Here is a 22,779-nt window from a genome sequence, read left to right on the forward strand (position 1 = left end):
TTTTGTAGCAACTTGTACTTTTACTTCAATACATTTCCTCTAACTATCTTTTGGTGCTTTTCCACTATACAGTACCAGCACAACTCAGCTCGACACGGCTTGACTCAACTCGGTTTGGTATCGTTTTCCATTGCTCTAGTACCTCCTCAACGTGGGCGGAGCAGCACTGCTGCATGAAACTGCCATGACGTCGTTTTAGACGCGACACACAAATAAACTAGTGACTAGTAAAGCAGTTATTTTTGGTCCACTGAATCATTAGAATCAGTGAGTTCAGTACTTCTTGCATGACTCCGTCTGACACAGTCATTGACCTAAAATACAGCTGAACGGGTTGGGATGTGGAGTGTGCGTTAAATATAGAGATTTTAGAAATGTCCTAACTAAATGTTGGAGATTAAAGCATGTTCTCAGGATTTTTAAGTTTTTTTTTAACTGGTCTACAATACGGCAATGATCGCTTTGACCCATGACTCTTTGCCAATAAGTTGCCGGCAGTCTGCTGACGTCACATTTTAGCTCGCTTGGAACCTCGCCAGAGCAGGTACCAAAAAGAGCACCAGGTATTAAGTACTATCACTAATGGAAAAGCAAAAGAAGAATTGGTGATGTAGTCATGCCCTGCATGCATGTATGGAGGACTTCTTCTCTGCTCTACAGTCTTCTCAAGCACAAGATGGCGCCAAACCTTTTCAGCAGACAAGCTTGGATTTGCTGAAATTTTGCGCTGTCCGACATTATATAAAAACTACTCACAAGGTTAGTTACAAACATTAATGGCCAACAGCTATGCTCGTGGCCAAAGAAAAAATTTGCATGTTCAACAGTCGTAACAGTTCCTAACAACACAGATCAGACCTGAGGCTGGGTGATAAAAAGCTGGTAGAGAGTTTTATCATGTTAACATCCAGAATTACCAAGTTGTCTTTAGATTGTTTATAAACTAATAGAAACTGGATGTTCAAGAACTTTGTCCAGCTGGTGGGTTCAGACCCTCACAACAACATTTCCCTATAACCCTCTATTTAGCCAAGAGCAGCCCTGCTCTGTGGGTAAAGCCTGTAAACAGACAGCAAACAAAGCCCAGAGGAGATGCAGATAAAGGTTTTCTCTCTTGATTTGATTTGAACTATAAGCTAAGAGGTACATTTGGAGTCATGTCTCAAAAACACCAAAACATAGTGCCTACTGCACCTTTAAATGTTGATCATTGATCCATTAAAAGACGACTCATTAATGTGCTGCCACCAGATTACACACACGTCACATCACGCGGTCATGTGATGTAATGCCTCGCAGGTTGTGTGATGTGGGAGGGTCAGGTGAAGCAGATATAAACTCCACTGGCCTTTAAAACATCAGCTAAACGACAGATTCACTGTGAGACACAAGGCATCGAGACTGCAGGTAACAAAGTTTGTGTTTTCCCTTTTTAATTTCTTTACATTAATTAGTGTCATTAGCCATTTTGTCCTCAGACCTTCTTGTTTTCACATCTTTTTTTTTTACTACTCTTACGTTTTTTTTTCATAGTGTTTGCTTACAGATTTCTTTCCTGTTTTTTTTGCACTACTTTTATATATATTTATATACATACACACTTACTTATTTATTTTTTCTTAGTCATAGTATACAGTAAGCTACCTTAAAATTCAATGCTGTGTGTTGGTTATTATCCGCTTGCCAAGCAGCGAAATGTCGTTGCCAGTTTTCACTGCTGTGTTTTCTGTGCAATGACAATAAAAGGATGAAGATGAAGAGACTGACCATACTCAAAAACCTGTTCAGAACTGTGCCATCAGTGACAGCCTTTAGAAAATGACAAAGCAGAATGTTATGGACCACTGCTAAAAAGACAGACATGCGTTTCTCCTTCACAGCCTCCAGTGAGGCCATGGCGTCCAGTCTTCCCATCCTCATGCTGCTCTTGTGCAGTCTGACCGTGGCTGAAGCCGAGCTGAGGGTGTATAACCTGCGAGCCACCGATCTTCCCTCTGACTTCTTTGGAACCACAGACGGCTACGTTAAGGTGGTCTGTGGCTCTTACAGTGTTGGTGAGACAGCTGTACGCAAAAACACCGTAAACCCCCAGTGGACTGAGGTGTTCGTCTGTGACAACGTAGGTTACAACGATGTGCTGAGGCTGGAGGTTCACGACAGTGACATCTTCTCTGATGACCTCGTGGGAGAGTGCGAGACAAATATCAGGCATGGGACTTACTTTAATACCTGCAACCTGAAGGGAGGAGGAACACTTAATTACGACTATACTTTGTTCTAACTTTACTGACTATACAGTGATCTTTGCTTTGGTGATGTCCTGTAATCCATTATCTGGAATTTTAATCCAATAATTCATGTTCAGATTTCCAATAAAAAATAAAATTAAAATTATTTGTGTTTTCATTTGTTTAAAGTACATCCTGGACTGGTCACCTGTCCGCCACATGGCCAACTATAGAGATGAAAAACCATTCACTCTCACATTCACACCTACGCTCAGTGTCCAGAGAAAACACACACACTCCACCACATATATATATATACACATACATATTTATATGCATACATAAATATGTATACATATATATATGCATACATATATACACACATATATATAGATATATATTAAACATATGAAGTATACACACACAAACATATAATGAGATGCCGTTTACAAAATGACTCAAGCTGAAAATAACATATAACATTTTGCCACAATGTTTAAAAAAGTGTTAACTTGTAAATATATGAAATAGTTCAATCTAAATATTAAATGTTACACCGAAATGTTAAATATTAAATCGAAATATTAAATTTAAATCTAAATGTTAAATCAAAATATTAAATTTAAATATAAATCTAAATGTTAAATATAAATATTTAATTTAAATCTAAATGTTATATATAAATATAAATGTTAAATATAAATGCTAAATATAATATAATGCTAAATATAAATATTACATTTAAATCTAAATGTTCAATCAAAATATTAAATTTAAATATAAATCTAAATGTTAAATATAAATATTTAATTTAAATCTAAATGTTATATATAAATATAAATGTTAAATATAAATGCTAAATATAAATATTACATTTAAATATAAATGTTAAATCTCAATAATAAATCTAAATATTAAATGTAAATCTAAATGTTATATATAAATATAAATCTTCTGGGTGAAACTAAATATTTAGCTATTATGTAAATTCCAGTAGGTAAACGGAAGTACCACGATAAAACCTTGAGATGATCAGGTTGTGATTAGAGAATCAAACAACAAATTAAAATAGTGTCCATCTCGCTGCTCTGTGCTGGACACTGTATTTGGTGGATATAGCATGTGCTCAGCTGCTCTGAGTCATAGCTCAATCTGATACACTTCATGGGCGGTACTGCAATTTATGAAAATATATAGTGAGAGAGCTTTTTTGTACATTTCTTTAAAACAAATTCTTACTTTAAACAGACCTACTATACATTACATCAACGCACCTGAGATAGGACAGGCCGTCTTACGACTATAAGACATACAGTAAAAGGCTTAAAGAGCATTTATGGAAAATCAAACACAGCTAAAGTGCAGTGTAAACAAACAATTAGGAATTATACTTTTACACATACTGGAAGCATGTGCAAACACGTAAGACGTTTAATGAATCCTGAGGGACATGAGTTTTCTTCTTTTTAAAAAAGAGGTTTTTAAAAGTATTATGTTTGTTAGACTTGTTTTTCTACGATGGCGTATTTGTGCCAAGTATGAAAATAAATAAATAAATAGGACCCGGGGGAGGGGGAAATATTTCGAGATGGAATATATTAGAAAATAAAGTCGCAGATTTAAGATTTCATTCCACATATTCAGACTTTCATTACATATATATTCAGACTTTCATTCCACATATTCAGACTTTCATTCCATATATTCAGACTTTCATTCCACATATTCAGACTTTCATTCCACAAATTCAGACTTTCATTCCACATATTCAGACTTTCATTCCACATATTCAGACTTTCATTCCATATATTCAGACTTTCATTCCACATATTCAGACTTTCATTCCACAAATTCAGACTTTCATTCCACATATTCAGACTTTCATTCCACATATTCAGACTTTCATTCCATATATTCAGACTTTCATTCCACATATTCAGACTTTCATTCCATATATTCAGACTTTCATTGCACATATTCAGACTTTCATTCCACATATTCAGACTTTCATTCTAAATTTTCAGACTATAGCTCGGGATGGAGCGTGAAGAAAAAGAAAAGAAAGATGTTGCCAAATTGTTAAGAGCTTTAAAAACACAATAAAAACGACAATAACATTTTAAAATGAATCCTAAAATGGACACATCACAGGTGAGCATTAAAGACTAGAAGAATATTTACAAATAACAAACACAGCAAAAACACAGTGTAAACAAATGTTTCCATCTGTTGTCCCCAAAGATATTAACAGATGCAAAGATAAATAAAAACACAGTACACACCTGTACAGCTCATTGATGTACACAATGTCAAAAATAATAAAGCTAAAACACAGTTTAAAAAACTGTTAACAAATGAAAGTACATAGTGTAAGTGTGTAACACTTGTAAAAGGTAACAAGGAAGTGGGAGGAAGAACAATCCAAACAAACTAAATTTGAATGCAGGTTTTGAAATATGAGTCTGTTTGATCCAAAAATAGCACATTTTCTTTGGATTGCACATAAACTAATAATAATAATGCTAATAATAACAATAGCAATCAGAGGTTGTAATAGCAGTGTTTTCGATTGTTCTATTATTTCTTCCAAAAATCCTATATAGACATAAGAAAGTGGACGTCCATGGAGTTTGTCCAGTGGGTGGGATCAGACCCTCAGGGGGCCCTCATAACAAGATTTACTAAGGCCCCCAGTTTGGCCAGGAGCAGCCTGATGTGTAAAGGCTGTAAACAGAGAGTAAACACACACACACACACACATACAGAGAGAGAAAGCTTGCAGGTTGAGTGATGTGGGAGGGTCAGGTGAAGCAGATATAAACTCCACTGGCCTTTAACACACACTAAACGACAGAGACACTGAGAGAAAAGTCATCAAGACAGCAGGTAACCATTTCACTTCTGTTGCTGTTTTTTAGTTCAGTGTGGAGTTTGTGTTTTACCTTTTTCATTTGTGCTCTGCTGCAACTTTGTCACTTTTTAATCCACCAGATTTTTTGGTTTGAAGATGTTTAGACATTGTTTTCCTCTAAAAGTTAGTACTCTTATTTTAGTCAAAAAATAACGTCTGTATCATAAATGAGCATAATGGAGTGACAGCTCAGGAGATAAAGTAAGAGAGGCAAGGTTGATGGTGAGATGGTTTGTGGTGGGCCACATGAAATTGATTGAAGGGCCACACATGGCCCCGGGTTTGCGACCTCTGGCCTAGAGTGTCACAGATCCACATACCCAAATGAAAGCATGGTTTCTCCTCCACAGCCTTCAGTGAAACCATGGCATCCAGTCTTCCCATCCTCATGTTGCTCCTGTGCAGTCTGACTGTGGCTGAAGGCGAGTTGAAGGTGTATGACCTGCACGCAGAGTATCTTCCTTTTAACTGGTTTGGAACCACAGACTGCTTCGTCATGGTGTACTCCAACATGGACAGTGTTGGTAACACATCTGTTCAATTAAATGACATGAACCCAACGTGGGATGAGGAGTTCTCCTACCCCAACGCCAAGAAGGGTGACATCATGACTCTTGAGGTTTTTGACGATGACTACATCTATGATGACTTCTTGGGAAACTGCGAAGAAATAATCCTGCCAGGAAACTACTCAAATTTCTGCTCTCTGCAGAGAGGTGGAGTCCTTCATTACACCTACTCTTTCATCTAAAATGACTGACTACAAGTTGGTCTTTGCTTCTCTAATGTAATCCAATGTGTTGGGTTTTTAATCCAACCAATCATGATCAGATTAGTCATTAAAAAAAATCTAATAAAGTTTGTATAAAGCAATTTCTTGCATCATGCTGTATTTCTGTGTTTCCAGGTTCTTGGTCACAGTTAAATATTCTCATTCCTTAATCCTGGATTCTTCCTTTGTCCTCTCCACCCCTCCACCTCCTCTTTCTCATCTCTTCAGTCATCTGTTTTTAACAAAGTAATACTTTTTCTACATTTCCGTTTTACTTCACACAGAGCTGTAATGACATGAACGAACGTTGATTTAAAATAGAAAGTTTATGGGTTTGAGGTACAGACTTAGAGTCAATGTTGACTGCACTGTACACAGACCCTTGTTTATTATTATTATCAATATTATTATAATGATTATAGGTCAGAGTTATGCACTAGAGGTTTGACTCAATTGGGGAATATCAGTCCGATTGATCCTAAATTTGCATATATTCTTTGGATTGTACAAAACCTATGAAGTGTTACTTTATAATAGATCTCCAAACCAAACAATGCCATTTTCGCAGGAAGCATCACTGTCCATATTAAAGTTCTCAACGGGTCGGGCCAGGTTGGGGGGTCGGTTCGGGCCTTTTCCAGCTCATAAAACACATTTCTTGCAGGTTGTAAATGATATGTTGTTGTTTGTTGTGAATCATCGCTGTTCATGTGTGGTGAAGAGTAAATCTGGAGAGGGGCAGAGCTGACGCCGCTGCGTGCGTAACCCCCGACACTTTGGGCATGTTAGTGTCAGTTTTGGGGGAAAAAATGGCAAACGTCCATCAACATTCCCGCAGCCAAAACTCAACCAGTTTCAGATGCTGCCTGCTGACCAATGGGCAAATGTACAACAGTATGTGAAGTCCCGCCTGTTAACTGTGCAGCAGCCGGTACCAGAGGACCCAGATGACCCAGATGACGTGAGCCAGGAGACGGGTGCTGTTTCAACAGCAGCAGCAAGAAAACACCACGCTTCGATCAATGAGAAAATGTAAATCAGAAAGACAACGGCCCGGACGGGTTCGGGCAGACAGTGTGTCGGGCTGCCTCGGGTTTGGGCTTAAAGACCTTGCGAGCTGGGCCGGGTCGAGTTGTAATCTTTAGGCCCGAACTCTAGTTCATATCTAGACTTACTGTATATTACTGGTAGCATGACAGGCGTAGTTTTTGGATGAATACCTTGTTTTGACACAGGACGTCCCTCAGTGACATTGTCAAGTATTCTTAAAGTGACCTGTTTGGATTAGGAGTTATTTAAGTTATTATGATTTCTTTAATGACAATATTATAAAATCCTGTCATTAAAGAAAACAAACATCACCATTTTACACCTTTTATATGTACATATACATATAGACATATATATATATATATATATATATATATATATACACACATATATACATACACACACAACTCTGTGTTGATGACATTTCAACTACAGATTTTATGGAAATGTACAAAAAAGGGTAAAAGGCTAAAGTCAAAATGTCCTCTTAACTCTTTCATGTGTTCACTGCTGGTACATTATTATATTACTTTGTTAAAATAAAAAGACAAATACAGAGGAAGATAGTCGCAACATGATTTATTGGATTAAAAATCCAACAAATTGATTCCAAGACATTAGAACAGTAAAGACCAACTTGTAGTCAGTAATGTTAAAGAAAAGAATAGGTGTACTGAAGTTGTCCACCTTCCATCAAGTTGCATTTGATCGAGTAGGTCCCTGGCTTGATTGCTCTCGCACAGGATCCCACAAGGTCATCAAAAAAGGGGTCACTGTCGTGGACCTCCAGCCTCAGTATGTCACCAGTCCTGGCCGCGGAGTAGGTCAAGTCCTCAAACCATCTCGGGTTTTTTTCATTTTTTTCAACAGATGTCTCACCGATGAGGTCAGTGTTGATGAACACCTTGACGTAGCCGTCTGTGGTTCCAAAGAAGTCAGAGGGAAGATTGGTGGCTCGCAGGTTATACACCCTCAGCTCGGCTTGAGCCACCGTCAGACTGCACAAGAGCAGCATGAGGATGGGAAGACTGGACGCCATGGCTTCACTGGAGGCTGTGAACGCGAAACACTAATTGGATTTTAAAATACTCTAAGCTTTCTGTACCCAGTGTTCAACTCATGTCTGTCTTTGTAGCAGTAATATTTGCCTTAACCATTTTCTAAAAGCTGCTGAACTGGCTTTTCCTTAGTGTTCCAGACAGCACTGTTTCAACATGAATGGTCAGTGTCATATTCTGTTAAACTCCTGTGGCGAAAATTATACCTAATATCTTATCATTCATTTCTAGAGCACTGTTCAAAATGTACATTACACATTACTTCACATCAACAGACAAAACTAACAAAGTGAAAGAAAAAAACCCAGATTGAAAAACCTGGTCGGGACCTAACAGTGCACTCCAATTTGTCTCATAATAAAGAGCTCAGAGAAATACATTTAGATGAAAGTGTGTTTTCAAGGAAAAGAATCGTGAAAACATTGTAAAACAAAAAGGTCTGAGTGATAGAAAAGAGCACAATCAGAGGAACGACACTTATTAACTTCTTTCTTTTCAGAAATGAAAAAGTTAAAACACAAACTCCATACTGAACACAAGTGAAACTGTTACCTGTATTCTTGATGACTTGTCTCTCACAGTGTCAGTGGTAAAGGTGAGTGGAGCTTATATCTGCTTCAGCTGACCCTCCCACAACACACAACCTGCAACATATTACCCTTCTGTGTGTGTGTGTGTGTGTGTACCTTAGTCAGTCTTGTATTAAGTACTTGAAAGCAATACTTGAGTAAAAGTACAAGTATCTTACCAGAAAATGACTTTGGTAGAAGTTAAAGTCACCTTTTAGAATATGACTTGAGTAAAAGTCTTAAAGTACCTGACATTTACTGTATCAAAAGTCATTTTCTGATATAAAATGTACTTAAGTATTTAAACAAAGTGAGCAATTACAATTTTGAATATGACATTTATTGTGGCTCTTAACAATATAAGCATAATAGGTACAAACAACATTAAAAATAACCTTCTGTCATGAATGGTGACAACCTCCCTGTGTCTGCTTGTATGTTTGAGACTTTTGGAGTTTGTGGACCTTCTCGACGTCACACTGTGTTTAAATTCAAATTGGAGACAAAATCTGCCGTTAATCTGCACGAGCTCACCGGCTGGTCACTCAGCTCACAGCTGAGAGCTGAAACCCAGCGTCCGAAGTGTACAACAGAAACCCAGAGACCAGAGCCTCGGTGTCGGACACGGTAAACAACGAGCCACTGGTGTGTTTTAAGTCGACTCCAACAGCTGAGCGGCTAACAGCTGGTGCCGCTAAAACAACTGGTGACAACAAGCAGGCAAAACTCAACTTTTATTTTGTTGTAACGAGTAACGAAGATGGTTAAAGAAAATGTATCAGAGTAAAAGTAAAAGATGTCAGAAATATAAATAACGAAGTATAGTACAGATATGTAAACATTCTACATAAGTACAGTAACAAAGTATTGTCCTTAATAAATTTTGTTATGAGGGCCCCATGAGGGTCTGATACCACCCACTGGACAAACTCCATGGACGTCCACTTTCTGATGTCTATATAGCATTTTTGGAAGAAAATATAGAACAATATAAAACAATGCTATTACAGCCTCTCGTTGTAATTGTTGTTATTATTATTATTATTAGTTTATGTGCAATCCAAAGAAAACCTGCTATTTTTGGATCAATCAGACTCATGTTTCAAAAACTGCATTCCAATTTAGTTTGTTTGGACTGTTCTTCCTCCGACTTCCTTGTTATCTTTTACAAGTTTGCACACTTTTATTTGTTAATTGTTTGTTCACACTGTGTTTTAGCATTGTTTGTAAATTGTAAATATTCTTCAAGTCTTTTATGACTGCTCTATGAGCCATCGAGGCAACAGTGCACGACTGTTGCATGTGCACTCAACATTTCTCCTGTTTCACTTCTTACATGTAATTGCTGTGAATGGATTAATATTGTTTTGTTGTTGATGTTTCCCTTTTTGTTGTTTGTCTGCCCTGTTTCTACGCTGCCTCTTGGCCAAGTCGTCATTGTAAATATGAATTGGTTCGAAATCGACTTGACATTTCAACAATGTTTCAATCTGTTGTCCCCAAAGATATTAACAGAGGCAAAGATAAATAAAAACAAAGTACACACCTGTACAGTTCATTTATGTACACAATGTCAAAAATAACAAAGCTAAAACACAGTGTAAACAAACAATTAACAAATGAAAGTACATAGTGTAAGTGTGTGCAAACTTGTAAAAGATAACAAGGAAGTGGGAGGAAGAACAGTCCAAACAAACTAAATTTGAATGCAGGTTTTGAAATATGAGTCTGTTTGATCCAAAAATAGAACATTTTCTTTGGATTGCACATAAACTAATAATAATAATACTAATAATAACAATAGCAATCAGAGGTTGTAATAGCAGTGTTTTCGATTGTTCTATTATTTCTTCCAAAAATCCTATATAGACTAGGGTTGTAATCAAGAAATTACTTGGTCAATTGAAGCCCTGAAATTGATGGCTCTGAAAGTGTTTTGCATCACGTGAATCTGCGCAATATCATAGCCTTCCAAAAATATACTATATACTAAACTATATTATACTACGTTGATATCAGCGTGATAACAATTGTTGAGGAATATTTAGATTATTTGGCTCTGTGCATGTCCTCGCACAGAGCGAGACTTAACATAGGAGTTCAGATTCACGGCTGGGACACAAATAGATTGCTGCCGTTGTTGCGGGCGAGTGCGCATTCAGTTATAAAACAAATCAATGATTATTAGACTAAAACATTGAATTATGCCAATTCTCATTCTGAAAACACCCCCATTAATACTTGGTACATTCCTCCAGATGAAATCAAATTAACCATAGACTGTATGAAATTAAGGCGGCAAAAAGTCAACTTATCAGAATTCGAGTCGAACCAGAACTTATCGACTCATAAATCGACCAGTCGACCAGGACTTTACAGCTCTAAAATAGACATAAGAAAGTGGACGTCCATGGAGTTTGTCCAGTGGGTGGGATCAGACCCTCAGGGGGCCCTCATAACAAGATTTACTAAGGCCCCCAGTTTGGCCAGGAGCAGCCTGATGTGTAAAGGCTGTAAACAGAGAGTAAACACACACACACACATACAGAGAGAGAGAAGGCTTGCAGGTTGAGTGATGTGGGAGGGTCAGGTGAAGCAGATATAAACTCCACTGGCCTTTAACACACACTAAACGACAGAGACACTGAGAGAAAAGTCATCAAGACAGCAGGTAACCATTTCACTTCTGTTGCTGTTATTTAGTTCAGTGTGGAGTTTGTGTTTTACCTTTTTCATTTGTGCTCTGCTGCAACTTTGTCACTTTTTAATCCACCAGACTTTTTGTTTGAAGATGTTTAGACATTGTTTCCCCCTAACAGTTAGTACTCTTATTTTAGTCAAAAAATAACATCTGTATCATAAATGAGCATAATGGAGTGACAGCTCAGGAGATAAAGTAAGAGAGGCAAGGTTGATGGTGAGATGGTTTGTGGTGGGCCACATGAAATTGATTGAAGGGCCACACATGGCCCCGGGTTTGCGACCTCTGGCCTAGAGTGTCACAGATCCACATACCCAAATGAAAGCATGGTTTCTCCTCCACAGCCTTCAGTGAAACCATGGCATCCAGTCTTCCCATCCTCATGTTGCTCCTGTGCAGTCTGACTGTGGCTGAAGGCGAGTTGAAGGTGTATGACCTGCACGCAGAGTATCTTCCTTTTAACTGGTTTGGAACCACAGACTGCTTCGTCATGGTGTACTCCAACATGGACAGTGTTGGTAACACATCTGTTCAATTAAATGACATGAACCCAACGTGGGATGAGGAGTTCTCCTACCCCAACGCCAAGAAGGGTGACATCATGACTCTTGAGGTTTTTGACGATGACTACATCTATGATGACTTCTTGGGAAACTGCGAAGAAATAATCCTGCCAGGAAACTACTCAAATTTCTGCTCTCTGCAGAGAGGTGGAGTCCTTCATTACACCTACTCTTTCATCTAAAATGACTGACTACAAGTTGGTCTTTGCTTCTCTAATGTAATCCAATTTGTTGGGTTTTTAATCCAACAAATCATGATCAGATTAGCCATTAAAAAAAATCTAAGTATGTACTTTAATTTGTTAATTGTTTGTTTACATTGTGTTATTATGTTGTAAATCTTCAAGTCTTTTATGACTTCTCTATAAGCCATCGAGGCAACATTGAGCGATATTATTATCAGACAGACACCGGCTTTAGTGGTATTCCTTCTTCATGTTATTGTAGTAAATTATTGTACAATTAAATGTGAGTAAATAATGATGAGTTTGGAGAGGGTTTTGGGGAAAAATCTTTAAGTTTTCAATGTCAATGTACCATGAGTGAAAACAAGATTGAGGGTGTGACTAAAGTAATGAGTTGGTTTATTCACACGTTGAGTAAAAGCAATTGATTTTAACAGCAAATTAAATGCACAACTAAGACTATCGCAGTCAACATCTTCATGGATGTTGAAATCCCTTACAATTAATGTTTTTATCTGTCTTACTCCGATAAGAATTCAGAAAACTGACAGAAACTCTGAATACGGTGCAGGTGGACAATAAACAGTGACAGAATAGTTTTTTGCGTTTTCCAACTAGGATGAGAAGGACTGAAGGGCTCAAAATCTGCCACCAACCACTTACCCAAGGGTTCTATGAAGAGGTCCCAGAGAAAAATACAATGAAATATGAATAATAAAAATGAAAAAAAAGAACGGTAATATACTTAAAGAGTTAGAAGGATCAAAGATAGATACATATTTCTAATATCAAATAAAATAAAATACATTTAAGTAGCTCTGTGTTGGTGTGGGTGGTTCGCTCAGAGAGTTGCTAAATCATTAGCCATGTGTCATTCACACATTATTTAAGCACATCATATTGGTTTGTTATTCATATTAATAACAGATTGAAACGAACATTGGATTATTAAAAGACAATGTCTAGCATGAAAAAACATGTTTTAATCCCTGTATGTGACTCTGACTGAACACTAACATAATGTAGATGGACGACGTTAATGAAAACTCACCCCATAAGAAGATAGAAGGTGCTTTATTTCCATCGCTGGCGTCATGTCGTCATCTCAGAAGGTGTGCAGTTATTCTCAGGTCCTAAATAATCCATCCGCTTGTGTATAAACTCTGGAGAAAGTCAGCTATCTTAAATGCTAATGCATTAGCATAAAGCCCGCTAGCTTAAATGCTAACGCGTTAGCATAAAGTCCGCTAGTCCGCTATTCACATCGATGAACAACCCTAATTCAAATACAAAGTATGGTTTTAGGACCCTTTTAAAAACTTTAACTCGTTGCTACTTTTGCCGTGGCTGGTCATATCGCGACAAAATGACATGCAGTATTCAGCTAACTATATTCTAGTTATTTATATTTAGGAGGGATTTGTTTGACTTACTTATACGCCAGTCCAATAGATGGCGCTGCTGTGTCATGTTAGTTCAAGTGCCACCGAGGAAGAAGGAGGCATTTGTTTATCTGCTGGTGTTGCACTTCCTGGTTCGGACGCTGCTCCGAACTGAAGAGCTATGGACGTGACCCAAACATCGTACTGCACTGTCACAGATTTGAAGAGTCACTCCAAGTTTCTTTGTTATACACATAGAAAAGGGGGAACATTCTCAATATGGTGAGTAAGCGTTATTATTTAAAGATAATCTAATAATCTGCACTCCTGAAACGAGTGAAACCAGACCTCAATGAAAACAATCACAGCTACCCGTCACCAGCATTGAATTAACCAGTAAATACATTATTCTTTGCGTGTAGTATTTAAGCCGAATCAAAGAATACCTCCTTATCAGTAATACAACCATCAGTTGTGATGCCACCATTTAAGTATATTTGTATAAAGACGAGACAAAAGTAAAAACGGCGAATATTTGAATGCAGTTTGGATCACAGCTGCACTGACTATGTATAAGGGTTTACTTACACACAGTTTACTTGTATATAAAACTGATGCTTGCGTTGTTAAATTAATTTGGGGGGGATGTCAGGTCTTACTGTGGCCCAAGAATATAAACAACAAAGGGGTTTTATATATATATGTGTGTGTGTGTGTGAGAGAGAGAGAAAGAAGAACTGTAAATAATTTGTAAACATGGGCTCTCTAGTTACAATCTTAATACATCTACTGAGATCATGTGGTGTTGTAATGTAAACAGTGTGTGACTGAATGTAACTGTGTGTAGTCTGACAGATGCAGCTGATGTTTGGAGCACAGAGTTCACAGACGACACCCTGAATCAGTTCGTAAGTTTCCCCTTTGACGCCTTTTTATTCATTTATTTCATTTCTTTTCTTCCACCGTCTCCATGTGAATGTGCTGCTGACTCACTCTGCAAATATGTTTGTTTGTGTAGAGACAGAAGTTTGCCCTTAGATCTACAGAGGATTATATTCTAAAGCTCAGGTAAGAATACGTTACAATCTACTTTGTGTTATTTTTACTTTTTAAATTGTACCAGACTAGAGACAAAACAGTGCAACTGCAACACAATACAGGGTTTTGTAAATGTATCAAATAAGAATACATAATATTATAGGAAATCAAATAATGATGATATGTGAAAATGCTGAGCGTATTTTTCTCTGTGTTTCAAAATGTGTGTGTAAAACGATAGTTGGGAATTGGTAATTAAGATTATTAATATACCAAGAAGAAGATAGAATTGTGACTACTATAAGATTCTTATGTTTTAGGGCAGCACCAACAATATCATATAAGTATGTGTATATATATATATATATATATACATACAGTATATACATATTTGTTTTTTAAAAAGTTGGAATTGTGAATTATTTATGAGACTGTACTAGAATTTGGTGGCTCCAGTGTAGCTCATCCCCTCTGTGTGTCCCTCAGATCAGCCTGTGGGAGTGGGGATGTCTCTGTTGTGGTCCAGGATTGCAAGGCGGAGCTCCGGGTGAGGTCAGGTGACCAGAGTGTGGATCTGACCAGGCTGGAGCGTCCGCAGGCTGCAGAGGAAGTGAGGGAGCTGCTGTTCAGGATGGCAGACGACCTCACTCAGCTGAACACGACACGTACCGCCTTCTCTTATTCCACTTGTTTGACAAACACGTTGGGATTTGGTGATTTACACGTGTTTGTTGTTTCCTTGCAGTTAAAACCTCGACCAACAGTCCAGTGAAAAATCACCAGAGGCGTCCCACAGGTATGCACATCTTTAAGGCTGTAGTCAATCCACTATTTAACTAAGAAAATGATATATATATATATATATATATATATATATATATATATATACACACATACACACATACACACACACACTGTATGTATTTTTTTCAGAGAGAGAGAGAGAGAGATGTAATCATTTCACATGGTTTCTGTTCACAAAGACCAAACTATGGCAGAATAACAGGCACTTTTCCATTTCAGAGTTTGAGCCCCGGCAGCAGCAAAGCTCGGCTCCTTCAGTGACTGTGAAGAAACGACCTCCAGGAGCTTCACTCATCAACCCCGGAACTAAAAAGTACAAAAAGAATCTTGTTAAAAAGCAGCCACATGAATCATGGAAAAGAAATCACCACAAACGTTGATCTGCTGTTTACAGGAAGGTGCAGGCGACAGGTGTGGCCTTTGATGATGCAGAGGAAGACTGAGCCTTCACGCTGCTTTTAATGTGTTTTTATATATATCTATATCTATCATGTGAAATTAATGGATTTTTTTTTTAATATTGTTTTTAATATTATTCTGCTGTAACTTCTATGAAATTACACATTTTAACTCCTGTGGAAATGAAATAAAGAATGACGTTACTGTGTCTGTCATATGTAAAAAAACACCTTTTCTGATTGTTTTTGACAGAAATATGGGCAACACAGAGCAGAGTTCATAAACAACATGTTTAATCATACATGAGCTCCAAAGCTAAAGGTCATTTGTGTCCAAACAACACACAGAATACAGTCATACATCCATGTTAAGTATAGAAAAAAGATATTTATCACTCCAGTGGTTGCTGGTGACGGGAGTTACCTCTTCATTGTTTGAGTCCATAAACACATTGAAATCAGTTTTGCATTCGACTGATCTCTGATTCTTTTATTTCATTGGAAACTTAAATGATTTAATAGTCAACGCTCCACAAGTCCCGCTGAAGTTTAGACGCACAGAGATCAGTGGTGTGGTCATTAATATTCCTTATGTATTAATGAAGTTCATTTTATTGTACAATAATTCAAATATTTAAGCATCCAATTTCCCTACAGTTTACATTCTCAGAGAAAAAAGAAAAGGAAAAACAAACTCACCAAAGCGTTGATGTGCAGTCGTCTGTGACAGAGTGACAGCGTACAACTCCAAACTCAACACATGCCCACACAACGTCAGAGAATCTCTGAGTGTGCGGAATAAATGAGAAGTTCTGCAGAGAATAACACGCGTCCTGCAGCAGGAGGAGTCTCTGAGTATCACAGTGATGTAGTGCATTACCTTCAGAGGAGCGTAACTATTATAATACAAGGTCTGCGTTACACAACATCGAGATATGTTCAAAGCACAAAAGAAAGAAAGAGCATTCAGTAGAAAGAGACCGAAATGTACAGCGTCAAAACAAGGTGTTAGAAGAGAGAGGCACCATCCGGACGAAAACCAGGTATCACACACACACACACACACACACAGGTCCCCAGCTCACGCTCTCTCCCGGAAACCCTCTGATATCGCAAAATAAATCTCATGCCTCCGTCTTCAGCTGCGTCCATATCCAAAATAAATAGTTTTTCTTGCCCCAGAAAAATAGACTATTACATAACACCACCGGGAATCAGCGTCATCACGGGACGCTCTGGACGCGCCGTCCACACGCAGAGTGACCTCTAGTGTTTTCAATTTTAACATTTCACCATGGTCACATGTTCAGGCTGGAGCGAAGGCGCCTTACCTGCTGTTCCCAGCAGCCGTCGGGTGACACACACGTATGGAAACAATGAATATGGAAACATTCCAGGGTCAGGTGTTACAACCAAGTGTTGGCTGCTGCTGCTGCTGATGCTGCTGCCATTTTGTCTCTCCATGCACTTCCTGTGATCTGACCCGAGCTTCCTCAGCTGGGAGTTAAGAGTCGGGGGGAAAATACTGAACTAGTGGTCCCATGTTCCGTCGTGCAGAGAGTGTTGGTCCTCGCCGGGGTGAAGTGAGCAGCTGCGTTCTCTCCTCCCAGGACATCGCCCTCTCTGCTCCTCCCCTCGTCTCCCTGCACCGTCAGTGGCTCGTTTTCAACAGAGAGTGTCTGTGTTGAAGGAGAGCTGCACCTGCCAAACACACACACACACACACAGTCACACGGTCACACGGTCCCTGCAGAATGTGAGATCATCCATGCAGTCGTTGTGTCTTCAAAGCCAGTGAACAGGACCTTCTGCTACTTCCTCCTGCACTCGCCTGTAGACGTGTACACGTAGATGTAACGTTGGTGCATTCCACTAAGTCGTGGGTGACTTGGAGCAACCTCATCAACCCCGGCGTGGGATTCCAAGACGGTCTGTCTTAAAACCCATTTTTACTCTTTGGCTTTCAACCCAGTATGAGACATTGGGTTTTATCTTATAGTTTTATTGTATGACCTTTTCATTTGTGTTTTTGTTAATACTTCCTACAATATTTTATTGTTTTATTGTTGGTTGTCTAGACCTATGATGTCATTTCTTACATTTTATTTATCTTATTTATCTCTGTTGTACAGCACTTTGTTTCAGCTGTTGTTGTTTTTTTAAGTGCTTTATAAATAAAGTTGGATAAAACACACAACTATGTCGTCCTGTTCGAGTCCTCGCTATTGTTCGTGGAAAATGTTTCAAATATAAAGTAAAGCACTGAAATAAAAGAAAAATGATGTGGATTTGATGTGATTCATGCTTGAGGAAACCTGCTGGTATAATTATGTGGATCTCATAATGTTTACGTCTGGATTAGCCCCGCCTAGTTTGACCTGATCATCCCAACACATCACTTTGTTCACATGCAGGTTTACTTGTGGTTCTAAAAGAGCAGCATGGGAGGTGGAGCCTTCAGTTACCAGGCTCCTCCTCTCCTGTGGAACCAGCTCCCAGTGACAGTCCGGGAGGCGGAGCCTGTCTCTGTATTTGAAGTTAGACTTAAAACCTTCCTTTTTAATAAAGCTTATAGTTAGTTATGCTGCTATAGACCTAGAATACTGAGGGAATTCCTGTGGTGCACTCACACTCACTCACTCTCTCACACTCACTCACTCACTCACACTCACTCACTCATACCCAGGGTATGAATATGACTTCATTATATGTCATTAACCTCGTTCTATCTCTCCCTCGTTTGTGTCCTTCCTTCCTCTCTCTCTCTCTCTCTCTCTCTCTCTCTCTGTCCTTATCTTTTTAAAACCATATAATATTTCCCCCAACTTTTAAATTAAATGACGTTTAAATGTGTCGTCGTGGACGAAATATTAAACCACTTTCATTTATCGCTTTGATCGCCATAAAAAAGTGTTCACTTTGAGAGAAATAATGAAAATAAAATAAAAATAAATAAACATATCGTTTTTTTTTTTTATGTGACCCACTCACCCTTTCTTCTTCAAAGCTGATTAGTCCTTCGTCATCGTCGCTCTCCAGCTCCTCCGGCGCCTCGCTGATCAGAGCATTGAGCTCCGTGTTTGCCGGTCGAGACTTCAGGAGGCTGAAGATGTGCTGCAGAGGCGACTGAGCGCCACCTGGGGGCAGCACCTCCTGCTGCTCCAAGTTGTCGCTCTGCTTCTTTGCGAAGTTGACAAATACCTGTGGGACAAAAAAGGTCAAACCTCTACTCATGCTGCTATAAATCACTATATCTGTGCTAATGAATGTAAAAATCACATGTTATTGTGTTTTTTTTATGATCAGATTTGAGGATTCAGGATGAATTGGGAGGGACAATAAAACCAGGTTCTAAGCTGGATCAAGGACTCACGTTGTCCAGTGTGGTCTGACTGACAGAGTAGTCTTCGATACCCAGGACCTCCACCACCTGCTCCATCTTACTGAACACCTGAGCCAGAGAGAGCCACTCTGACTTCAGCTGGTACTGGACCTTGGTGTGGTGACGCTCCTGCAAACAAGACCACACACAGAAGACCTCACTCAGAAATATGAAATGTAGAATGTGTCTTTTTCAGGAAAGACGTGAGAACGTTGACTGAGGACTGAGGTCCGCCGCGTCCTCAGCAGCACTGTTCCATAACTCACTTTCACTTCTATGTATGAAGCAAAAATCAGCTTCAAATGTTGCTAAAAATTGAATTTTTATATTAATATATTTATATTTTTATATAATCAGCTACGCCATGGTCTTTTTAGCTAATTCTATTACTTTAATGCAGAATCATAATCTTAAATGATGTGCTTTTTATATCTGTTTGATCAAAGTAATATAAAATAATTGGAAATCAAGTTAAACTTTAATCACTTTAATGCCTTTAATTAACATTAAATCCTCAGTTTATATATAATTTCAGTTCAGTTTATGAGAAGCAAGGCCACACAACTTCTGCTCCACCATTTTCTTTTGTATTCTTCATATTTATACTGTTTACACAGAGGTAAATATATTATTGTATATAATCTTTCTTTTTCTTAGATTATATCTCATGAATTTTACTATAGGCTGTGAATCTCTGTGATTTTCTGTAACGGTAACAAAGCGGATGAATCTGGTGTAAGTCACGGTGTTGACAGACAGTTGTTGTACCTTGAGCACAGCCTCAGGGAAGTTTCTGTTGAAGAATCGAACCACCTCCTTCACTGTGGAGCTGCTCTTGGTCCTCACTGTGATCATGTAACCGTCTCCAAACCTGGACCACGAGATGACAGCAGTGCAGACGCTGGTTTATACTCGTCACAGTGTAAATGTCAACAGTCTGAACAGAGTCTGACAGAGTGTTAATGGGTGAATTTTGACAGCCTTTTTAAATTTGACAAGCAGATCAGTTGTATTCATTGTTTTTAAAGCCCTCAATAATACACAACCACAGCCTTAAGGTCCTCTGACCAACTGCTGCTGGAGGATCCTAAAACCAGACTGAAGTCTTTGCTGCGGCCGCCCCCCCAGACTCTGGAACTGCAGGACCTGGAGACTTTTAGATCTTCTTCTCTCTGGTGTTTCATACATGAGCTCATGCAAATGTTATGTTACATTGTTTTTATTCTCATCTTTTTCTGTATCTGCGTGTTTTTCTACGTAACCTGTGCCTGTGCTGTAGACTTGAACATGGTCAGGGATACTTTGTGTCACATTATTAATGTTATTAACTTAAATACTGTCAATATTCTTGGTAGAAGAACAATAATAACAGCTTTAAATCACAATGTAGATTATGTCCAGGGTGTCAGTTGGGATCCTCATGTGCAGGATTACGTGGTAGACGATGGATGGATATAGATTATGGTCGACATAAAAAAGTGTGGTTTTACTACTTTTTGAGGGGGACAGAGTTTAAAAGATGACAAATGAAATCTACAAATGATGTTCTGCTGATTATTTTCTTCCTCCTCACCTGTTCTTCAGGTGTTGGATGCTGCCCAGGCATTTGAACCTGCCATTCACCATGATGCCCAGTCTGGTGCACAGAGCCTCACACTCCTCCATGCTACAGCAGAGAACACCGTCGTCGTCAACAACAACACATACTGTGTATGAACAGTGTATAATGAACACACTGTGGACGCGTCTCACCTGTGTGATGTCAGCACCACTGAGCGGCCGGTCTTGATGATGTCCAGGATTAAATTCCAGAGGAACCTGCGAGCTTTGGGGTCCATCCCAGTGGTCGGCTCATCCTGGAAACACCAGGAAACATCGATAAGAATAAAGTTGCACGTGAGAATAATCTGAGAATAATCTGAGAATAATCTGAGAATAATCTGTCACTAAATCTAAATCTACTTCTTTAAACCAGAGGCGGCCCCAGGATTGAATTTAAAGGCCCTGATATACGTCCACTCACGCAAACCCAACACGGACTGTGCAAATGAACTAGGTGTCAGCTCTGTGTCACTGTCCATGGTGCTGAAGTAGACCTTGACCTCAGTTTGTGTGTCTTTCTCAGATCAGCGGGGTTCATTTAATGTAATGTAGGTAATGTCGTTAAAGAGCAGCTGCTGAAACAGCACCACACAAAAAGAATTAAGCTTTACATGAAGAAGGGAAGGATCGCAGAGTGGGCGGGGCCTCCCCTGAAACCTCTTACCAGGAAGATGAGTGAAGGATATCCAATCAGAGCAATGGCCGTGGAGAGCTTGCGTTTGTTTCCTCCACTGTACGTGCCGGCGGGTTTGTCTGCGTACTTGGACAACTCCAGCTTCTCCAGTGCCCACTGCACCACCTACAGGGCAAAAAAGGGTAACACGTGCAGCACAGTTCCAGTGAGTGTGAGATGATGTGTTTTAATTCTATAACCGTGTCTAAAAGATAACATGATACTCACAAATCAAGAAACATGTTAAAGAAGGTCTTAATAGAAACTACTGGAGTCTCATTCTAATACATCCAGGTTTAAATCCACTCCGGCTCTCACCGGGCTTCAGTGATGACATGATTGAATGCTCTCATTTCTTCTTTGCCTGCTCTTTTTGTTTGCTAACGATGCACCATTTGCTAAAAATACATTCATCTTCTGGCCATTAGCACTGATGTTTATAGAGATCCTTACTTTTAACAACTTGGGACAGTGCTCACTTTGATTTATTTCATCTAAATAATTGATTTTAAAGAGCAACTGAAGTAAAATGTGAAATGCATTATTACTGAAAGCTGTTGTGTTTTCTCTCCCCTGAATCATTTTGGTTTGCCGCACATCTGTGACGTGTGTGTGTGTGTGTGTGTGTGTGGCATCCTACCCTCTCCTGGTCTTTCCAGGGAATGCCACGAAGGCGAGTGTAGAGCTCCAGGTGTTCCCTGGCTGTCAGGTCGTCAAACAGGGCGTCAAACTGTGGACAGTAGCCAATACTCTGCTGCACGTGTAACAGGTCCCTCAGGATACTGCACGCACACGCACACACACACACACACACACAAAAACCAGGTGTTAAGATCTTTATTGTCACTTTAGTACAATAACATTTCTATAAGAACCAGTATCTGAGAATATGCAGGGGGCGGGTTATCATTATTCTGTTCATGTAGGGATGGAAATCGGTATCGGTCAATATTGGTATCAGTCTGATACTGGTCAAAATCATTGGGTCGGATATCGGACGGATAAAAATGTAGAATCCGATACCGTCCGATACTTGCTTTAGTGCCTGCTCTGCGTCGTCACAGGAAGAGGCAGTGGAATCAAATCAATGCCGAACTGCAAATCAGTTCAAAAGACTGAAAACAATCCTGAAAACGTTTAGCAAGAAAATGTCTCAAACCTCATCAAACGCCGTGTGATGAGGTTATCTCTGAGCGATACCAAATATTCCCAACACACACTGACCTCCGGCTGTTAATGAAAGCCTCCCCTCCCGTGGTGCACTCATCTCCCGTCAGCATCTTGAACGTGGTGGTCTTCCCGGCTCCGTTCACCCCCAGCAGTCCAAAACACTCTCCAGGCTGGACGCCCAGACAGAGCCGGTCCACCGCCAGGATCCGACCCATCTTCCTGGATTTATACACCTGAGGGACAAACCGGAGCATCACTTTGTTGTCAGTTCACTTTTATTGTAAACAAAAGCC

At 39.2% G+C, this 22,779-nt stretch overlaps 4 protein-coding genes across 6 annotated transcripts in view; 2 read left to right on the forward strand and 2 right to left on the reverse strand.

Moving 5' to 3' along the window:
- Positions 1-1,386: 1,386 nt before the first annotated feature.
- On the forward strand, positions 1,387-2,401 carry LOC131463702 (uncharacterized). The gene is made up of 2 exons (XM_058635595.1): positions 1,387-1,407; positions 1,881-2,401. Exon 2 carries the CDS (start codon positions 1,895-1,897, stop codon positions 2,279-2,281), a length of 387 nt encoding a protein of 128 aa, XP_058491578.1. The 5' UTR covers positions 1,387-1,407; positions 1,881-1,894; the 3' UTR covers positions 2,282-2,401.
- Positions 2,402-7,533: 5,132 nt separating this feature from the next.
- On the reverse strand, positions 7,534-13,460 carry LOC131463700 (perforin-1-like). Of its 2 annotated transcripts, XM_058635593.1 has the most exons (3): positions 13,089-13,460; positions 11,604-11,725; positions 7,534-8,014 (listed from the first exon to the last, which is right to left on the reverse strand). In XM_058635593.1, exons 1-3 carry the CDS (start codon positions 13,091-13,093, stop codon positions 7,614-7,616), a joined length of 528 nt encoding a protein of 175 aa, XP_058491576.1. In that variant the 5' UTR covers positions 13,094-13,460; the 3' UTR covers positions 7,534-7,613. The 2 variants fall into 2 exon arrangements, with proteins under 2 accessions (XP_058491576.1, XP_058491574.1); XM_058635591.1 differs by lacking the exon at positions 13,089-13,460 and having other exon boundaries at positions 11,604-12,654.
- An 89-nt stretch (positions 13,461-13,549) lies between these two features.
- On the forward strand, positions 13,550-15,861 carry paxx (PAXX non-homologous end joining factor). The gene is made up of 7 exons (XM_058635594.1): positions 13,550-13,701; positions 14,267-14,327; positions 14,438-14,487; positions 14,944-15,122; positions 15,203-15,253; positions 15,481-15,574; positions 15,656-15,861. The coding sequence occupies exons 1-7, from the start codon at positions 13,601-13,603 to the stop codon at positions 15,702-15,704; spliced, it is 585 nt and encodes a 194-aa protein (XP_058491577.1). The 5' UTR covers positions 13,550-13,600; the 3' UTR covers positions 15,705-15,861.
- Positions 15,862-15,936: 75 nt separating this feature from the next.
- abca2 (ATP-binding cassette, sub-family A (ABC1), member 2) overlaps positions 15,937-22,779 on the reverse strand; it is a 79,644-nt gene continuing 72,801 nt past the window's right edge. Inside the window, exons 41-49 of one of the 2 annotated variants that reach the window (XM_058635590.1) lie at positions 22,541-22,719; positions 21,957-22,098; positions 21,308-21,442; positions 20,794-20,897; positions 20,615-20,707; positions 19,810-19,912; positions 19,033-19,170; positions 18,651-18,860; positions 15,937-17,354 (exon numbers count right to left, since the gene is read on the reverse strand). In XM_058635590.1, coding sequence (XP_058491573.1) covers positions 17,325-17,354; positions 18,651-18,860; positions 19,033-19,170; positions 19,810-19,912; positions 20,615-20,707; positions 20,794-20,897; positions 21,308-21,442; positions 21,957-22,098; positions 22,541-22,719 — 1,134 coding nt within the window. In that variant the 3' untranslated portion in view covers positions 15,937-17,324. Of the gene's footprint in view, positions 17,361-18,650; positions 18,861-19,032; positions 19,171-19,809; positions 19,913-20,614; positions 20,708-20,793; positions 20,898-21,307; positions 21,443-21,956; positions 22,099-22,540; positions 22,720-22,779 lie in introns of both variants that reach the window. The other variant, XM_058635589.1, reaches the window with a different exon arrangement.

The sequence above is a fragment of the Solea solea genome, chromosome 8 (assembly GCF_958295425.1).
Source record: "Solea solea chromosome 8, fSolSol10.1, whole genome shotgun sequence".
Classification (NCBI taxonomy): Eukaryota; Metazoa; Chordata; class Actinopteri; order Pleuronectiformes; family Soleidae; genus Solea; species Solea solea.